Source organism: Mustelus asterias, chromosome 27 (genome assembly GCF_964213995.1).
Source record: "Mustelus asterias chromosome 27, sMusAst1.hap1.1, whole genome shotgun sequence".
Taxonomy (NCBI): Eukaryota; Metazoa; Chordata; class Chondrichthyes; order Carcharhiniformes; family Triakidae; genus Mustelus; species Mustelus asterias.
In genome coordinates this window covers 30,761,896-30,779,636 of record NC_135827.1, presented here as the reverse complement: position 1 = coordinate 30,779,636, position 17,741 = coordinate 30,761,896, and the positions used below count along the sequence as shown (strand labels likewise).

At 45.8% G+C, this 17,741-nt stretch overlaps 1 protein-coding gene across 1 annotated transcript in view; it reads left to right on the top strand.

The window, feature by feature from the left end:
- Positions 1-17,741, top strand: part of sik2a (salt-inducible kinase 2a) — a 170,613-nt gene that overhangs the window by 47,502 nt on the left and 105,370 nt on the right. The window contains exon 3 of the mRNA XM_078198965.1: positions 12,973-13,036. Within this exon, the coding sequence (XP_078055091.1) occupies positions 12,973-13,036 (64 nt within the window). The remainder of the gene's footprint in view (positions 1-12,972; positions 13,037-17,741) is intronic.

Here is a 17,741-nt window from a genome sequence, read left to right as displayed (position 1 = left end):
TAGTCTTACTTCGGTGGTTGGTAAATTGATGGAAAAGATCCTTAGGGATGGGATTTACGACCATTTAGAAAGATGCGGATTAATCCGGGATAGTCAGCACGGATTCGTGAAGGGCGAGTCGTGCCTCACAAATTTGATAGAATTTTTTGAGGAGGTAACTAAGTGTGTTGATGAAGGTAGGGCAGTTGATGTCATATACATGGATTTTAGTAAGGCGTTTGATAAGGTCCCCCATGGTCGGCTTATGATGAAAGTGAGGAGGTGTGGGATAGAGGGAAAGTTGGCCGATTGGATAGGTGACTGGCTGTCTGATCGAAGACAGAGGGTGGTGGTGGATGGAAAATTTTCGGATTGGAGGCAGGTTGCTAGCGGAGTGCCACAGGGATCAGTGCTTGGTCCTCTGCTCTTTGTGATTTTTATTAATGACTTGGAGGAGGGGGCTGAAGGGTGGATCAGTAAATTTGCTGATGACACCAAGATTGGTGGAGTAGTGGATGAGGTGGAGGGCTGTTGTTGGCTGCAAAGAGACATAGATAGGATGCAAAGCTGGGCTGAAAAATGGCAAATGGAGTTTAACCCTGATAAATGTGAGGTGATTAATTTTGGTAGGACAAATTTAAATGTGGATTACAGGGTCAAAGGTAGGGTTCTGAAGAATGTGGAGGAACAGAGAGATCTTGGGGTCCATATCCACAGATCTCTAAAAGTTGCCACTCAAGTGGATAGAGCTGTGAAGGCGGCCTATAGTGTGTTAGCTTTTATTAACAGGGGGTTGGAGTTTAAGAGCCGTGGGGTTATGCTGCAACTGTACAGGACCTTGGTGAGACCACATTTGGAATATTGTGTGCAGTTCTGGTCACCTGACTATAAGAAGGATGTGGAAGCGCTGGAAAGAGTGCAGAGGAGATTTAGGATGCTGCCTGGTTTGGAGGGTAGGTCTTATGAGGAAAGGTTGAGGGAGCTAGGGCTGTTCTCTCTGGAGCGGAGGAGGCTGAGGGGAGACTTAATAGAGGTTTATAAAATGATGAAGGGGATAGATAGAGTGAACGTTCAGAGACTATTTCCTCGTGTGGATGGGCGGTGGACAAGGGGGCATAACTATAGGGTTGATGGTGGGAGATACAGGAAGGATATCAGAGGTAGGTTCTTTACGCAGAGAGTGGTTGGGGTGTGGAATGGACTGCCTGCAGTGATAGTGGAGTCAGACACTTTAGGAACATTTAAGCGGTTATTGGATAGGCAGTTGGAGCACACCAGGATGATAGGGAGTGGGATAGCTTGATCTTGGTTTCAGATAAAGCTCAGCACAACACCGTGGGCCGAAGGGCCTGTTCTGTGCTGTACTGTTCTATGTCTATCATAAGTTTAACACACTCTGGTGGTCTCCAGCATGCGCTCAATCACTTAGCACCACTGATATCCTCCTCTCTGGATGATGAGGGATTTTCTCCAAGCTGATACAACACGTAGCAGAGGGTGAACCAGACATTTATTAGGCTGGGTTTGACTTTATTGGCTTTTGTCTCCACTCAGCGCCACCAAGTTTTTGCTCCGTGCTGATCTCGTTTAGGATATTTTTGTTTGGCAGACATGTTGTTCTGACTTGCTGCACATCCATTTCAATGATGTTTCCTCCAGATATAAAGTACCAATTGATAAAATAAAAGAGCTTATTCAAGCACGCAACCTTAAATGCCTAATCTTTCAATCGTATTTCAGCCCAGTTACAGACTAAAATCATTGGATTCCTATAATCAAGTTATTAAACATGACGCTTCTTAATCCTTTGTTTGTCGTTCTGGTGGTTATTTTGTGTGGATTCCCAATTACTGGGATCTTGACTAGACTGCAAGACATCGCCTTGTTTTGGCAGGTTTGAACCAACTGGGAACTAAACAGCAAATGGCAAACGCCATGAGAACTAGTGCATTAGTCACCTCTGCCTCAGCAGATTGTTTTAAAAGGGGCAGGTTACGCTGTTGAGTTGTACATTGGGTTGTATAAACTCTTTGCAGAACTTATTTCTTTTAAAGTAAAGTTTTATTTATTAGTCACAAGTAAGGCTTACATTAACACTGCAATGAAGTTACTGTGAAATTCCTTTAGTCGCCTGTTCGGGTCAATGCACCTAACCAGCACGCCTTTCAGACTGTGGGAAGAAACCCATGCAGACATGGGGAGAACGTGCAAACTCCACATAGACAGTGACCCAAGCTGGGAATCGAAACCGGGTCCCTGGCGCTGTGAGGCAGCAGTGCTAACCACTGTGCCACCGTGCCGCCCGTTCACTTTGTGATGCATGGGGCATCCAAACAAGGAGCAGGAGTAGGCCATTCAGCCCTTTGAGCCTGCTCTGCCATTTAATAAGATAATGACTGATCTGAAAGATATCTCGAATCTGCATCCTGATAGCCTATCACCGCCTTGCTTACCAAGAATGTATCTGCCCCTGCCTTAAAGATGTTCAAAGATTCTGTTTTCGCCGCCTTTTCGGCAAGAGAGTTCTGGAGTAGATGGCCACTGAAGGCTCTGGCTCCACTGGTGGGGGGAGAACAGGGGTTAGAGGAAAGGGTAGTTACAACAACATTAAATCATTGCTCTATTTTTCATCGTGGGTGGGGGGAGGGGAGAGGAGCGGAGGAATTGGGCAGGTGCCAGATAAAGCAATTGAACTCCCAATTACAGCAGTGAAAGAATCAGTGGTCAGGTCTCGCCACACTCCGGCGCCTGTACACTGAGGGAAAATTTAGCATGGCCAATGCACCTAACCAGCACATGTGTTGGACTCTAGGTTCAAGGCACAGTGGGTACAAGGCAAAGGAAATACTAACAAAAATATATACATGCGTTCAAAGATAGAGACCTCTTGCTTTGTGGCTTTAAACTAGAGTTCCAATTGCCTCGGACTCCAAAACCCCACTACTTCGATGAAGCTTTAATCTGCAATGAATCATAGAATCCTGACACGACAGGAGGAGGCCATTTGGCCCATCGAGCCTGCACTGACGACAATCCCACTCAGGCCATATCCCATAACCTCATGTAGTTACCCTGCTAATCCCCTGACACTAAGGGCCAATTTAGCATGACCAGTCCACCTAACCTACACATCTTTGGACTGTGGGAGGAAACCGGAGCACCCAGAGGAAGTCCATGCAGTCACAGCAGTGCTAACCACTGTGCTGCTCTACAATATTTTTAGGGTCATCAGCAGACTTTCTAATTGAGTTCATCACTTGCTGCAGTGGGATTCGAATCCAGGTCCCCAGGGCGTTACCCTGAGTTGCTAGTGTATTGACAATACCACTGCGCCAGTGCTTCTGTTGCCTGCTATTGTTGGGCTACCAATAGCAAGAGTGCGGGGGATGGGGCACCTCGAGGCAGAAGGTCATGCGATGAAACCTCCAGAGTTGGCAACCCTCCACATAGCTGCTTCAAGCAGAAAGACTGGCCGCCAGTTTTGAGGCCCACTCAACAATTTTATGGGGTGAGCTACAAGCAACCAGTGGGTGTGACTTTAAATGTTAGTCTTTTGGCTTGTTCTGCTTCCCCATTTTCTGGCAGTTGGTTGCATAAGAATCACCTTCCCCAGTGTGGCATTAAAAATTTAGTACAGTCCCAGAGATCAGCATGAAATTGAGGCCTTCACATTCCATTGCACAGCACCAACATTTCTCAACAGTGGGCACCAGCTTGAAAGAAATAAATAAGCCCCTTTGACGACAACCCCTGTAAAGATCATCTTCTTTCTCCCTCGCTTGCTGCCACCAACCTCCATCCATAGCAACATATATTTGCTCTCTCAGCTTTAGCTTGTGAGCATCAGCCAGAGTCTTCTAGTCTTCAGAGGGAGATTGAGTAGGAAAGACTTTTGACTGAGAAAAGAGGAGCAGATTGGAAATGGGAACAAAGTGGAGAAGAGAGACTTGATTTGAAGAGAGAAAGAGAGCACGTGTATGTGTGTAATTATTTCTATCCACCTGCCAGGTTTGACGGTCACGTTTGAGCCACTGAAGTGCAGAGGGATTAAATTAAGATGTAATTGGAAACTCCACTTGCGGCAACAAGTTTTTTGATCAAAGGGAACTGGTTATCCCAGCTGGGAACTTGGGAACACCTGTTTCACTTTACTCGCAGCTCGATCCGAGTCCCTGGCTGTTATCCTCACGGGGACAAATAATTGGCTGTCCGACCCCTGGACTTTGGTGCAGAGATTCTGTCACAGAATCTGGTGGAGAACTGACCGGGCACATCACCAGCACTGATGTGGAAATACTAACAAAAATATATACATGTGTTCAAAGATAGAGAACCTACTGCTTTGTGGCTTTAAGCTCGAGTTCCAATTGCCTCAGACTCCAAAACCCTACAGCTCCGATAAAGCATAAATCTGCACCCAGGTGTCCCAGTCCGGTTGATTTCTGGTGCATTTTCCAGTGTTTAGCTATTAGTTTCACAAGTAGGCTTGCATTAACACTGCAATGAAGTTAGTGTGAAAATCCCCGAGTCGCCACGCTCCGGCGCCTGTTCGGGATACTCTGAGGGAGAATTTCGCATGGCCAATGCACCCTAACCAGCACGTCTTTCGGACTGTGGGAGGAAACCGGAGCACCCGGAGGAAACCCACACAGACCCGGGCAGAACGTGCAGACTCCCCACAGACAGTGACCCAAGCTGGGAATTGAACCCAGGTCCCTGGCGCTCTGTGAGGCAGCAGCGCTAACCACTCTGTCTCCGTGTGTTTATTTCCCTGTAGCAAATGCTGAGGCCGCTGGTGGGTTAACTGTGCCAGAATGCAGTTAGGTTCGGAGTAACACTTCTTTGAAAGGTTTGAATTTTTTTTCCGGAACCCGGGGTAAGTCTAATAATGTGCCTTGTTAAGCCAGGGGCCGAATAAGGGGAACTGTGGTTTCCAGCTGCTCTTGGCTGTGCTGGACCTGGTTTGGAAGAGATTCACGCTGCCATCCTGCACCTGAATGCAGACAAGTATCTGCAAAGAGGTAACACTTTGGATATTTGGAGTGACAGCAGTTGAGCATTTTATTTGCTGGCTGTCCAACATTCTTAAGAAATCAAACGTTTGGGGCTGAGTTTTCACCAATGAGGTGGGAAACAGGAGCTGGGTTTGCTTTTGGCTGAGAAACCCACCCACAGTGGGAAATCTGAGTCAAGTTGCAGGTGGGCAAGTCCTTAGTCAGCATGGAGACAGGGTTCCTGTCCAATCAAGGACAGCAGATAAGCTTCATGGAGGCCTTCCAATTTCAGAGAAGCATCCAGCTGCAGTACAAGGTAAGTAATTTGGAGAGGCGATGACCGAGTGGTATTATCGCTAGACTATTAATCCAGAAACTCAGCTAATGTTCTGGGGACCCGGGTTCGAATCCCGCCACGGCAGCTGGTGGAATTTGAATTCAATAAGAAAAATCTGGAATTAAGAATCTACTGATGACCATGAGACCATTGTTGATTGTCGGAAAAACCGATCTGGTTCACTAATGCCCTTTAGGGAAGGAAATCTGCCGCCCTTACCTTGTCCGGCCTACATATGACTCCAGAGCCACAGCAATGTGTTGACTCTCAACTGCCCTCCGAAATAGCCTAGCAAGCCACTCCGTTCAAGGGCAGCTAAGGATAGGCAGCAAATGCTGGCCAGCCAGCGATGCCATGTCCCACAAATGAATAAAAAGAAATTCGGGCGGCATGGCAGCACAGTGGGTTAGCACTGCTGCTTCACAGCTCCAGGGACCTGGGTTCGATTCCCGGCTTGGGTCACTGCCTGTGTGGAGTTTGCACATTCTCCTCGTGTCTGCGTGGGTTTCCTCCCACAGTCCAAAGATGTGCGGGTTAGGTTGATTGGCCATGCTAAAATTGCCCCTTAGTGTCCTGAGATGTGTAGGTTAGAGGGATTAGCGGGTAAATATGTAGGGATATGGGGGTAGGGCCTGGGTGGGATTGTGGTCGGTGCAGACTCGATGGGCCGAATGGCCTCCTTCTGCACTGTAGGGTTTCTATGATTCTGTGAAATTGAGGACACCTCAGCAAGATGCGCTCTCGGCCATTTTTGAATGAATTCCATTTAATAAAAGCCAAAAAATCAGCCAGGCCACCACTATTGTGGGATGGGAGCTCCTCTCCATATTGGTCTTTCATTGCACCCGCAACCCACACAGGCAGCATCTGTGCTGATGATATCCACGGTCAGTTCTCCACCAGATCCTGTGACAGAATGAGGCTCTCTGGAAGGATTTTCTAACTTGCACCCTCTTTTCTTAAAAATTATATTCCAGCTTTTATCACTAGCTTGGGGAAGGGGGAAGAGAGAAATAAAACTAATTTGCATTTTAGAAAATAAGTTCTTACCTTGAAAATTAAAGTTTCTCAGTTGTACTGGTTGCGGACTTGAGTTGTGTAGGGGTTGGATTGTGGGTGTATCTCTTCCATTTGCAGTCACTGAATATTCAATATTTCCACTCCCATAAGACATAGGAGCAGAAGTAGGCTATTTGGCTCATCAAGTCTGCTTTGCCGTTCAGTGAGATCATTTCTGATCTGATGCGATAATCCTCAACTCCACTTTCCCACCATATCCCCATAACCTTGATTCCCTTACTGATTAAAAATCTGTCTATCTCAGCCTTGAACATACTTAATGAGCCAGCCTCTACAGCCCTCTGTGGTAAAGAATTCCATAGATTCACTACCCTCCAAGAGAAGAAATTCCTCCTCATCTCTGTCTTAAATGGGAGACCCCTTACTTTGAGATTATGGCCTCTGGTCCTCGACTCTTCCACAAGAAGAAACCTCTCAGCAACTACTCTGTCAAGTCCCCTGAGAATCCTATATGTCATACTCCCTTGGCACACTATCAGTGTAAATAACTAACTTAAAGGTCATTCCAACCCTCGCATCCCTCGTTACAAACTCCCTGCATTACAGTCCAAAATAAATCTGAAAACTGATGTAATGAACGATAGGGAGGTTGGTGACTATGGAGCATGTCGTAACCACCTGAATAACATCATTACACATTGGCCTTTTATAAAAATTCAGTCGTGGGACATGGGTGTCACTGGCTGACCAGCATTTATTGCCCATCCCCAGTTGCCCAAGGGCAGTTGAGAGTCAACCACATTGCTGTGGCTCTGGAGTCAGGTAAGGATGGCAGATTTCCTTTCCTAAAGGACATTAGTTGTGATATGTACCCCAGGCTTGACCTTCACTGCATCTGAAATTAGCTGGCGTGAGGTGGAACAGTTGACAAGGTATCCAAGGCCCTCGTTCCCGATCACTGCCCAGCGTTGCTCAGCTGGAAAGGACGGTAGGAATGTACGGAGCAAACCAAGAGCACCATCGTCTTCCTGGCTTTGCTGCAGAGCCATCTCCACCAGACTGATATTGCCTAAGTTCGAGTAACTATTAGACAACAAGCCAGCGTTGAGAATAGGGTATCACTGGAGGTCCCTGACGGAGTGTGAACATTGCAAGCTGGAGGAGGAGCTGGGGGTAAAATGAAGTGATTCACATCCAGACAGAAAAAACAAAATATATTTTAAGCTGACGTTCACATTCTTTGTAGCCTCCAACAAACGTAACATGTGTTTAAATTTATATGTTATTTATGTCTGTGTTTAGTGACTAGTGCTGACTCAGTCGCCCTGGAAGTGGGAGTGAACTGCTTGTTTCTGATGGTTTAGTCTATGACAGGCCACATAATAGACTTGTGAGCAAAACCAAAGCACAGAATTAAAACAAAGTGGTAGTGTAGTTAAGAAATTTGCTAAAAGGCAGAGAGCAGTGGTGAAAATGCTTGTTCTTCAGACTGGAAGGAACTATCTGGTGGTGTTGCCTAGGGATTGACATTCGGACCGCTGCATTTCTTTTGATAGATATTAGTAACATGGGCTTGAGTGTAGTTTGCAGTTGGCATGACATTTGGAAATGTAGTAAACCGGGTGAATGATAGTACACAAACTAGTGAAATAGGTAGAAAGTGACGGGTAAAATTTAATGTAGAAAAGTGTGACCTGATGCATTTTTGGTGGGAAAAGTGAGGAGAGACAATTGAAACTAAATGGTTTAATTTTAAAGTTGGGGGGGAGGCGGGGATTGCAGGACATCGGAGCAGAATTAGGCCACTCAGCCCATCGAGTTTGCTCTGCCACTCAATCATGGCTGATCTTTTTTCTCATCCCCATTCTCCTGCCATTTCGCCATAACCCCTGATCCCCATATTAATCAAGAACCTATCTATCTCTGTCTATGCATATAGTCGCATGGACCAATTGTTGTAGGTGGCAAGACCTGTTGATAACAGCTATTCTTAAAAACAAACCGGATCTATATGAATCGAGGCACAGGGTACAAAAGCAAGGAGGTTACTCTTTACAAAATACTGATTCAGCACTCGCTAGAATATTGCATCCAATTTTGGATGCCACACTTTGGGAAGAATATCAAGACTTTGGAGGGGGGTGGAGGAGATTTTTCAAAATGATACTGGGGATGAAGGAGGTGGAGAATTGTTCTCCTTGGAGTGGGAAAGGTAAGTGAAGATTTAACAGAGAGAGGGGATGTATTTATAAAAAATGTTGAACCCGCTGGCAGAGTGACAACAGGACACAGATTTAAGATAAATTGGTAAAAGAACTCAAGGGGATCACACGGCATGCTGCAATGATCTGGAATGCACTGCCTGAAAGGGTGATGGAAGCAGATACAGAAAGGTAATTGGATATTTATAAAGCGGAGAAAAACAGCATTACAGTTCTTGGGTAGGTGATGTCGTGATGGCAGTACCAAGAGTAAGATTTGATATTTGATAAATATTGTCATGTGTATTAGTATACAGTGAAAAGTATTGTTTCTTGCGTGCTATACAGACAAAGCATACCGTTCATAGAGAAGGAAAGGAGAGAGGGCAGAATGTAGTCTTAACAGTCATAGCAGGGTGTAGAGAAACATCATTGTTAGAGAGTTTAAAAGAGTTAGAATGAAGTTTTAGAAGCATAGAACGAGTGTAAAAGATAGAATTCGAAGGTGTGCTGGGCACATCTTGCAAGAAGTCGCCTCGTTCCACTAATTGTGTAGCTCTTTAAAAGAGGCTTGATGGGCTGAATGGCCGCCTCCTGTGCTGTAATGTTGTGTGATTTTAGTTTACGTGGCTGGCAATGTGATACTGTTTCATGCTGCTTGCCAGTCATGGTACCAACCAGTTTTTCTGACTGCCCAGCTGTCATTGTCATGAATAAACATTTCCCCACTCCCACATTCTGGCTGTTTAGGATACAACAAAGACTTGACTCTGTGCCAAACACTTAAAAACTCTTGTTGTGGATCTTTTAATAACTCGATTTAGACGTTTGTTGGGCGGAATTGGACTTGGCAGCAGCGTGACATGGATTCATAGTGGAGCAGCAGCCTGTTATGTACTGTTAGCTTTTATTTTCCATTGGCCAAGATGTTTAATCTCAAACCAAGTAGAAGGCACCGACACAGGGCAATGGATCTCCAAAAAGAGTCTGAATGATTGCTCAGGGGGCAAGAAGATTGGGTGTAGTGAAAATTTGGCTGTCGCTTCATGGGCTAACTTCAGACAACCTTGTCTTTGTCTTGTGAGAGAGGGCATTTTCTGGGGTTTGGGGGAAACCAAGCTGGAGAAGAACTTTTAAAAAAAAATTTGGGTTGGGAGGAGAAATGAATAAATCTGTCGTCGTCTTTCCTTCTCACTGTGATCTTCTCGGGCCGCTGTCCGTCCAAGGGTGAGAAGATCTGCTTCTTCCCTTGGCTGCTCTTGCTACATCCCTTCCCTTTCCCTTCAATTTGTCCCCTCTTCAGGTTGACAACCTGCAGTCCCCATTGTTCTTGATTTTGGCTGAAACAAGCAAGGGCACGGTAGCTAACTCTGGTTTGATGTGGAACTTGAGCTCCCATCACTTGCCTTCTACTGAACATTCCCTCTCACTGCTACCAGTGTCAACCAACACATCCAAATTTGTGACTCATTGCTATCCTATGCCAATTGGAAATAATCGGTTGTCAATCAAATAATATTTTTTCTTATCGCCAACTTTTTTATAACTAATTCATAAAATTGTTTAAAGGAAAGTATCCTCTTCTTTAAAAAAAAATCCTCGGTTATTTTTTCCCCAGGTTGTTCAAGGTAATATCCTGGAAATTAGGGGCAGGATTTACTAGCCGCACTCGTCCCAAGACCAGAAATTCCCGCCCGAGGTCAACGGACCTTTTCGTGGTCCGCCAAATTTTCTGTCCCGCCCACTACGATTCCCGTGGTGGGCGGGAGAGGAAAATTCCTACCCCAGGTCTGCGGTTGGCAATCTCTGTGCAATGGTCAAGTATGGCCAGGTTTATAATGTGGAGATGCCGGCGTTGGACTGGGGTAAACACAGTAAGAAGTTTAACAACACCAGGTTAAAGTCCAACAGGTTTTAACATCACGTGCTGTAACTGTGTGGAATTAGAGTGTAACTGTGGATCTTTTTTAAGTGCCTGAAGATGTGAAATAATTATTTTCGCTACTTAAAAATACCGACAGGTATTTATTTATACTTGGCAAGCTCAGTGATGCTGGTGCTTAAGAATGGAACATTTCCTATTTTAGGTACGCCGTACCAAGCGCTCTAGTGCAGCTAGGTGCAGATCAATGCTGTCCCTATGCTGCTCCACCCTCGAACCCAGATGTTCACTCCTTGTTGACCCATTCTTTCTATTTCTCACTCTAACTATCCTTTGGCTTTGTCTGGGTAACATTCCCAAAAAGTGTTGAATAGTGAAGGGGTTGTGGGGAATATAGTTTTCCATACATAATTTAGGGTTCAAAAGGTCCTATTCACATTGGACCACATGGAAGCAGCGAAGAGAATGTTCACTCTGTTAATCCAGATGTCATTTGGCATGACGAAAGATCAGTGTGTCATACTGCACCATCGCTTTCACCATCCCAGTCGCATGTCTTTAACTGGTGGTGGGTGTTACTGAATTAAAACAGAAGGTGGTGGATCAGTCACCTGTTGTACACTAGGATGGATTTTGCTTCACGTCGATTTCAGCAGATGGGATAATTGGAGCAAGGTGTTGAATGGGTGGCTGCTCCATCACTGCCAGTTTTCTGACCCTGCAGAAGTTGAGTGTTACTGCCTCCATGTTGTGATGTAGAATTTCACAGCTTGTGGGTTGGGCACTCCAAGAGGTGCTGCGCCAGGACTGTGCCGTTTGGCCTGATGGATATTGGTCCTGCAATAGGATATTGGAAGATGTACACATGGTGTACAGGTTTAATTGAGGGTTTAACATGAAAGGCCATATCAGCCTGGATAAAGAGAGCGGCAGCAATATGAAAGGATTTGAAGTCCTGCTTTCTCATTGTCTGACGGAGCGGGAGAATCAGTTAGAGAATGCGCTGTCCCAAGCTCAGCATGCACTAACTGATCCTCGTACAGAAGAATGAGGGAGGATTGCATAGAGACTTATAAAATTCTAATAGGACTAGACAAGGTAGATGCAGGGAGGATGTTCCCAATGGTGGGGGAGTCCAGAACCAGGGGTCACAGTCTGAGAATTTGGGGTAGACCATTTAGGACGGAGATGAGAAGACATTTCTTCACCCAAAGAGTGGTGAGCTTGTGGAATTTATTACCACAGGAAGTAGTTTGATGCCAAAACATTGAATGTATTCAAGAGGCGGCTTGATATTGCACTTGGGGCGAATGGGATCAAAGGTTATGGGGAGAAAGCATAGGATTAGGCTATTGATTTGGATAATCAGCCATGATCGTGATGAATGGCGGAACAGGCTCGAAGGGCCAAATCGCCTCCTCCTGCTCCTATCTTCTATGTTTCTATGATTCATCTTGAGTGTGGGTTGTGAGCTTGCAATCCTGATGGAAGAGCTGCTTCCTACCTTTTGTGAGGAAGCAGCATTTTATTGTGACGCGGCCTATAACGTCCCCATCTCAAACCTGTCACCATTGTGTACGCCACCTTATGTCAATATCGCAGGACTCCTTCACGCATTCCTGTTGGCTGGTTTCCAAATGACTGAAAGTCGGCTGCTGACCTGAATGATTCATCACATTGCAGGGGATATCCCGAGGCGTGCTGATTATGAATGACTTATTTTTTAAGATGACGGGGGACACTTGGCTCGAGTTCAAAACCGAGTCTTTCACCTTGCTGCATCAGGGTTGAATAATATGGGAGGTTCAAGTAGCGGATGGAGTTTGGAACTTGGACTGATAGTTTGCGTCCCTCATTCCGCACTGAAAGGGCCTCGCCAACAAAGTGTAAAAATTGCCCAGTGTAGCGCAAAAACCAATAAAAGTTGAACAGAATTTTCTGAGTAGTGGCAACATTAGGAGTTCAATGTGGAGCCTGAACCTCCAAATGAAAAAATGGGCTGAATCATAGTTTTGTGCTTTCCTCCGTCAAAGCCTCCCTCGTGGATGGCACGGTGGCACGGTGGTTAGCACTGCTGCCTCACAGCACCAGGGACCCAGGTCCAATTCCAGCCTCGGGTCACTGTCTGTGTGGAGTTTGCACATTCTCCCCGTATCTGCATGGGTTTCCTCCAGGTGCTCCGGTTTCCTCCCACTGTCTGAAAGACGTGCTGCTTAGGCGCATTGACCCGAACAGGCGCTGGAGTGTGGCGACTAGGGGAATTTCACAGTAACTTCATTTGTAGTGTTAATGTAAGCCTTACTTATGACTAATAAATAAACTTTAAGTGTTGCAGGATAATCTCATAACTATTGCTGTTGGCTCTTAAACAAAACATTTTTGTGGGATAAAGATTGAAGGTCTAAGTGATAAACCCTTGATTTCAGTGTTTTGCGTATTGTGTATTTCCAGGATTGTTCAGGTCCCCAACACCAATAGATGTCTTTTGTAAGAATCTCAATAGTTTCGAGATGTGTTGTGACTGTTATATATGACTTCCTGCCTCTCTTGTGCTAACAGGTGATGGAGACCCAAAACATGCTGTATCTTGTGACTGAGTATGCCAAAAATGGAGAGATCTTCGGTAAGTGTTTTTTCACCCTGGTTTTTTGTTATCAATTTCCAGCACCGTCTGCCTGCCACATCTGTCGAACAAATCCGCACTGCTCCGTGAGCATGAAAACACCTGGCACAGATGTTTAGCTTGAAACAAGTTCACGAAATTAGAAGCGGCAGTCCTTACTTTGAGAAACATTTTGTTTAATGGCCTGAAGAGGCATCCTGCTTGGTATCAGAAATGATGTGGAGAAGCCGGCGTTGGACTGGGGTGAACACGGTAAGAAGTCTCACAACACCAGGTTAAAGTCCAACTTTAACCTGGTGTTGTGAGACTTCTTACCGTGTATCAGAAATATCAGGAGTAGTTGGAAAATGATGAGATGCCCAGCAAAGCAAGTTGTGATGTTGTGATCATACCAGAACTTCCATTCACAGTAGTCAGGGAATAGTTCCAGTGTCTTTTGTTTCTGGAGGTTTAACCTGTGGTTATTAGCCTCTTTAAGTGTCACTTTGGTTCAGTTGTCAGCTCCCTTCACTGTGTTGAGTCAGAAGGTCATGGGTTCAAACCTCACTGTAGGTCTTGGGAAACGTAGTTCAGGCCAACGCTTTGTTGTACCGAAGAAATGCTGCATTGTCAGAGGTGCTGGTTTTCAGACAGGGGTGCCAAGAAAGTTCCCTGTCAGGTTGTCACTAAAGATCCCGCCTCATTGTTTGAAGAAGGACAGAGTCCTACCAGTGTACCGTGCCACTTCCTCCATCAGTTGCTGCCAACAACACTGTTTCTAGTCATTCAACTGACTGACTTTTAGTAAGACACCTAAGTGCAAAAATGGCTGCTGTGTGTGCCCACATAACAGCGACAACTGCACAGTTTGTGAAGGACACGGAGATGCCCAGAAGACATGACAAGACATCATGTAAATTCAAGTTTGTTCTCCGTCAGGAGTTTAAGTGTGTCAAGGAGAGAAGGTGCAAAGGGCCCAATCATCTTGTGTTTCAGGCTTCTTAAATAAAATGTTTAATTTTCAACCATAATTTTTTAAAAATGCTTTACTGAAAAGCTGGAAATTTTGTATTATTAAGACATTAGTTTATGCACTAAAGATCTGTCTCGAAGGCTGGATTGTGATAAGTCCCAGAGCAACACTTTATTTAAACTGAATCCACATGAAATCCTTCTCTTTGACCTTGTGCTGGTCCTGTGTTTTTTGCTTGAGGCCTGTAAGAATCATAGAATCCTGCAGTGCAGAATGTGACAGTAGGAAAGTCTCTATTGAACCGGTTGAAATAGCAGAGGTACTCAGTGAATACTTTGCTTCAGTATTCACAGTGGAAAAGGATCTTGGTAGTTGCAATGCAGATTTGCAGTGGACTGAGAAGATTGAGCATGTGGACATTAGGAAAGAGGATGTGTTGGGGCTGTTGAAAAGCATCAAGTTAGATAAATCGCCGGGACTGGATGGGATGTACCCCAGGTTACTGTGGGAGGCGAGGGAAGAGATTGCTGATCCTCTGGCTATGATCTTTGCGTCGTCAATGGAGACGGGAGAGGTTCCGGAGGATTGGAGGATGGCGGATGTGGTTCCGTGATTCAAGAAAGGGAGAAGAGATAGCCCAGGAAATTATAAACCGGTGAGTCTAACCTCAGTGGTAGGTAAGTTGATGGAGAAGATCCTGAGAGGCAGGATTTATGAACATTTGGAAAGGAATAGTATGATCAGAAGTAGCCAGCACGGCTTTGTCCGAGGCAGATCATGCTTTACGAGTCTGATTGAGTTTTTTGAAGATGTGACTAGACACTTAGATGGGGGAAGAGCGGTAGATGTGGTTTATATGGATTTCAGTAAGGCGTTTGATAAGGTGCCCATAAGCAAGGCTTATGGAGAAAGTGAAGGGGCATGGGATACAAGGGGACATTGCTTTGTGGATTCAGAACTGGCTTGCCCACAGAAGGCAAAGAGTGGTTGTAGATGGGTCTTTTTCAGAGTGGAGGTCGGTCACCAGTGGGGTGCCCCAGGGATCTGTTCTGGGACCCTTGCTCTTTGTGATCTTTATAAATGACCTGGATGAGGAAGTGGAAGGATAGGTTGGCAAGTTTGCTGATGACACAAAGGTTGGAGGTGTTGTGGATAGTGTAGAAGGATGTCAGCAGTTGCAATGAGACATAGATAAGATGCAAGACTGGGCGGAGAAGTGGCAGATGGACTTCAACCCAGACAAGTGTGGTGGTTCATTTTGGCAGGTCGAATAGGATGGAAGAATATAATATTAAGGGTAAGACGCTTGGCAGTGTGGAAGAACAGAGGGATCTTGGGGTCCGGGTTCATAGAACGTTCAAAGCGGCATCGCAGGAAGAGGCTGTGGTTAAGAAGGCGTATGGAATACTGGCCTTCATCAATAGAGGAATTGAGTTTAGAAATCGGGAGATAATGCTGCAGCTGTATAGGACCCTGGTCAGACCCCACCTGGAGTACTGTGCCCAGTTCTGGTCACCTCATTACAGAAAGGATGTGGAAGCCATAGAACAGGTGCAGAGGAGATTTACGAGGATGTTGCTGGGATTAAGTGGTATGCCTCATGAGGATAGGTTGAGAGAGCTAGGTCTATTCTCCTTGGAGAGGCGAAGGAGGAGAGGTGACCTGATAGAGGTGTATAAGATGTTGAGAGATATTGATAGAGTGGATTCCCAGAGGCTTTTACCCAGGGCTGAAATGGTTGTCACGAAAGGTCACAGGTTTAGGGTGCTGGGGAGTAGGTATAGAGGAGATGTTAGGGGTAAGTTTTTCACTCAGAGGGTGGTGGGTGCATGGAATCGGCTGCCGGTAGTGGTGGTGGAAACGGATTCGATTGAGTCTTTTAAGAGACTTTTGGATAGGTTCATGGAGGTTAGTAAGATAGAGGGTTATAGATGAGCCTAGAAGGTAAGCAACTTGTGGGCCGAAGGGCCTGTTTGTGCTGTAGCTTTTCTATGTTCTATGTTCTAGAAGAAGGCCATTCGGCTCATCGAGTCTGCACCAACCACAATCCCCCATCCCCATAATCCCATGCATTTACCCTAGCTGGCCCCCCTGACACTAAGGGGCAATTTTGCATGGCCAATCCACCTAACCCGCACATCTTTGGACAGTGGGAGGAAACCGGAGCACCCGGAAGAAGCCCACGCAGACAGGCAGAGAACTTGCCAACTCCACACAGACAGTGACACAAACTGAGAATCGAATCCAGGTCCCTGGTGGGCTGAGAAGCAGCAGTGTTAACCATTGTGCCACCGTGACCCCCATACTTGTATTAGTGTTACATCATTACATCTCTGACGCAACCGCCCATGACACAGTCGAAGTGCATGGAAGTAAATTTTAACTATTAAAATGGTTATCTGGTTTGTGTCAGTGGGAGGCCTGCACGTTTTGATGGCCAGTCCTTACTATTGTACCACAGCCAAGTGTTAAGTGCGCACCCTCGCTTGCCACTGCAACATCAGGCAGCCTTGGTCAATATTTCTGATTTGATTAATTATTGTCACATGTATTGGGATACAGTGAAAAGTATTGTTTCTTGCGCGCTATACAGACAAAGCGTACCGTTAGGGGAGAAAGAAAAGAGAGGATGCAGAATGTAGTGTTACAGTCATAGCTAGGGTGTAGAAAAAGATCAGCTTAATAATATGGTTCTATGGTAGGTCCATTCAAAAGTCTGATGGCAGCAGGGAAGAAGCTGTTCTTGAGTCGGTTGGTACGTGACCTCAGACTTTTAGAACATAGAACATAGAACAGTACAGCACAGAACAGGCCCTTCGGCCCACGATGTTGTGCCGAGCTTTATCTGAAACCAAGATCAAGCTATCCCACTCCCTATCATCCTGGTGTGCTCCATGTGCCTATCCAATAACCGCTTAAATGTTCCTAAAGTGTCTGACTCCACTATCACTGCAGGCAGTCCATTCCACACCCCAACCACTCTCTGCTTTTGTATCTTTTTCCCAATGGGAGAAGGTGGAAGAGAGAATGTCTGGGATGCGTGGGGTCCTTGATTATGCTGGCTGCTTTTCCCCGAGGCAGCAGGAAGTTTAGACAGAGTCAATGGATGGGAGGCTGGTTTGCGTGATGGACTGGGCTATGTTGGGAAGAGGACATGAGCCACAGGCCAAGGGCAGCAGCGGCCACATTATTCGGGTGAAGGCAAGAGCAGAAAGCCTGGCCCCGTAAAAGGAATCTAGCCTCTTTGGTGTTACACCTAGAAAGGAGTGGGGGGGGGGGGGGGGGGGCTGAATTGCTTACTCTTGCTCCTAGTTCTTATGTTCTTAAATGTAGACTTTTCTCTGCTTTGCCTGTTGCTTGATACTACTCCCCTCTTGAAAATAGTACTAAATACCCTTTTATGCACATAGATTAACGTCTTTCTGCTTAAGAGGGAAAGGAATTGAGTGGTGTCTTGGCTAACGGGGCGGGGGGGGGCAGTAATTGGTTGTGATCATTGTCCAGAGACCGCTCCTGGGTGTGCATGTGCAGATTGCGACAGGCACATTGCAGTGGGGCGGTAGGTGTAGTTTTTACACTTCAGGAGCTGACAGATTGACTGTGATAGACCATAATCAAAATAAATGTGCCCGTTTGCCTTGAGATTGAGCTGCCAATTAGAACCCCCTGCTGTCCTTTTAAAAAAAATCTCTTCTGTAGCTCGTTAAATGACAGCAAGCAACTTATTGCTGATGTGACACTCATTCCCTTCGT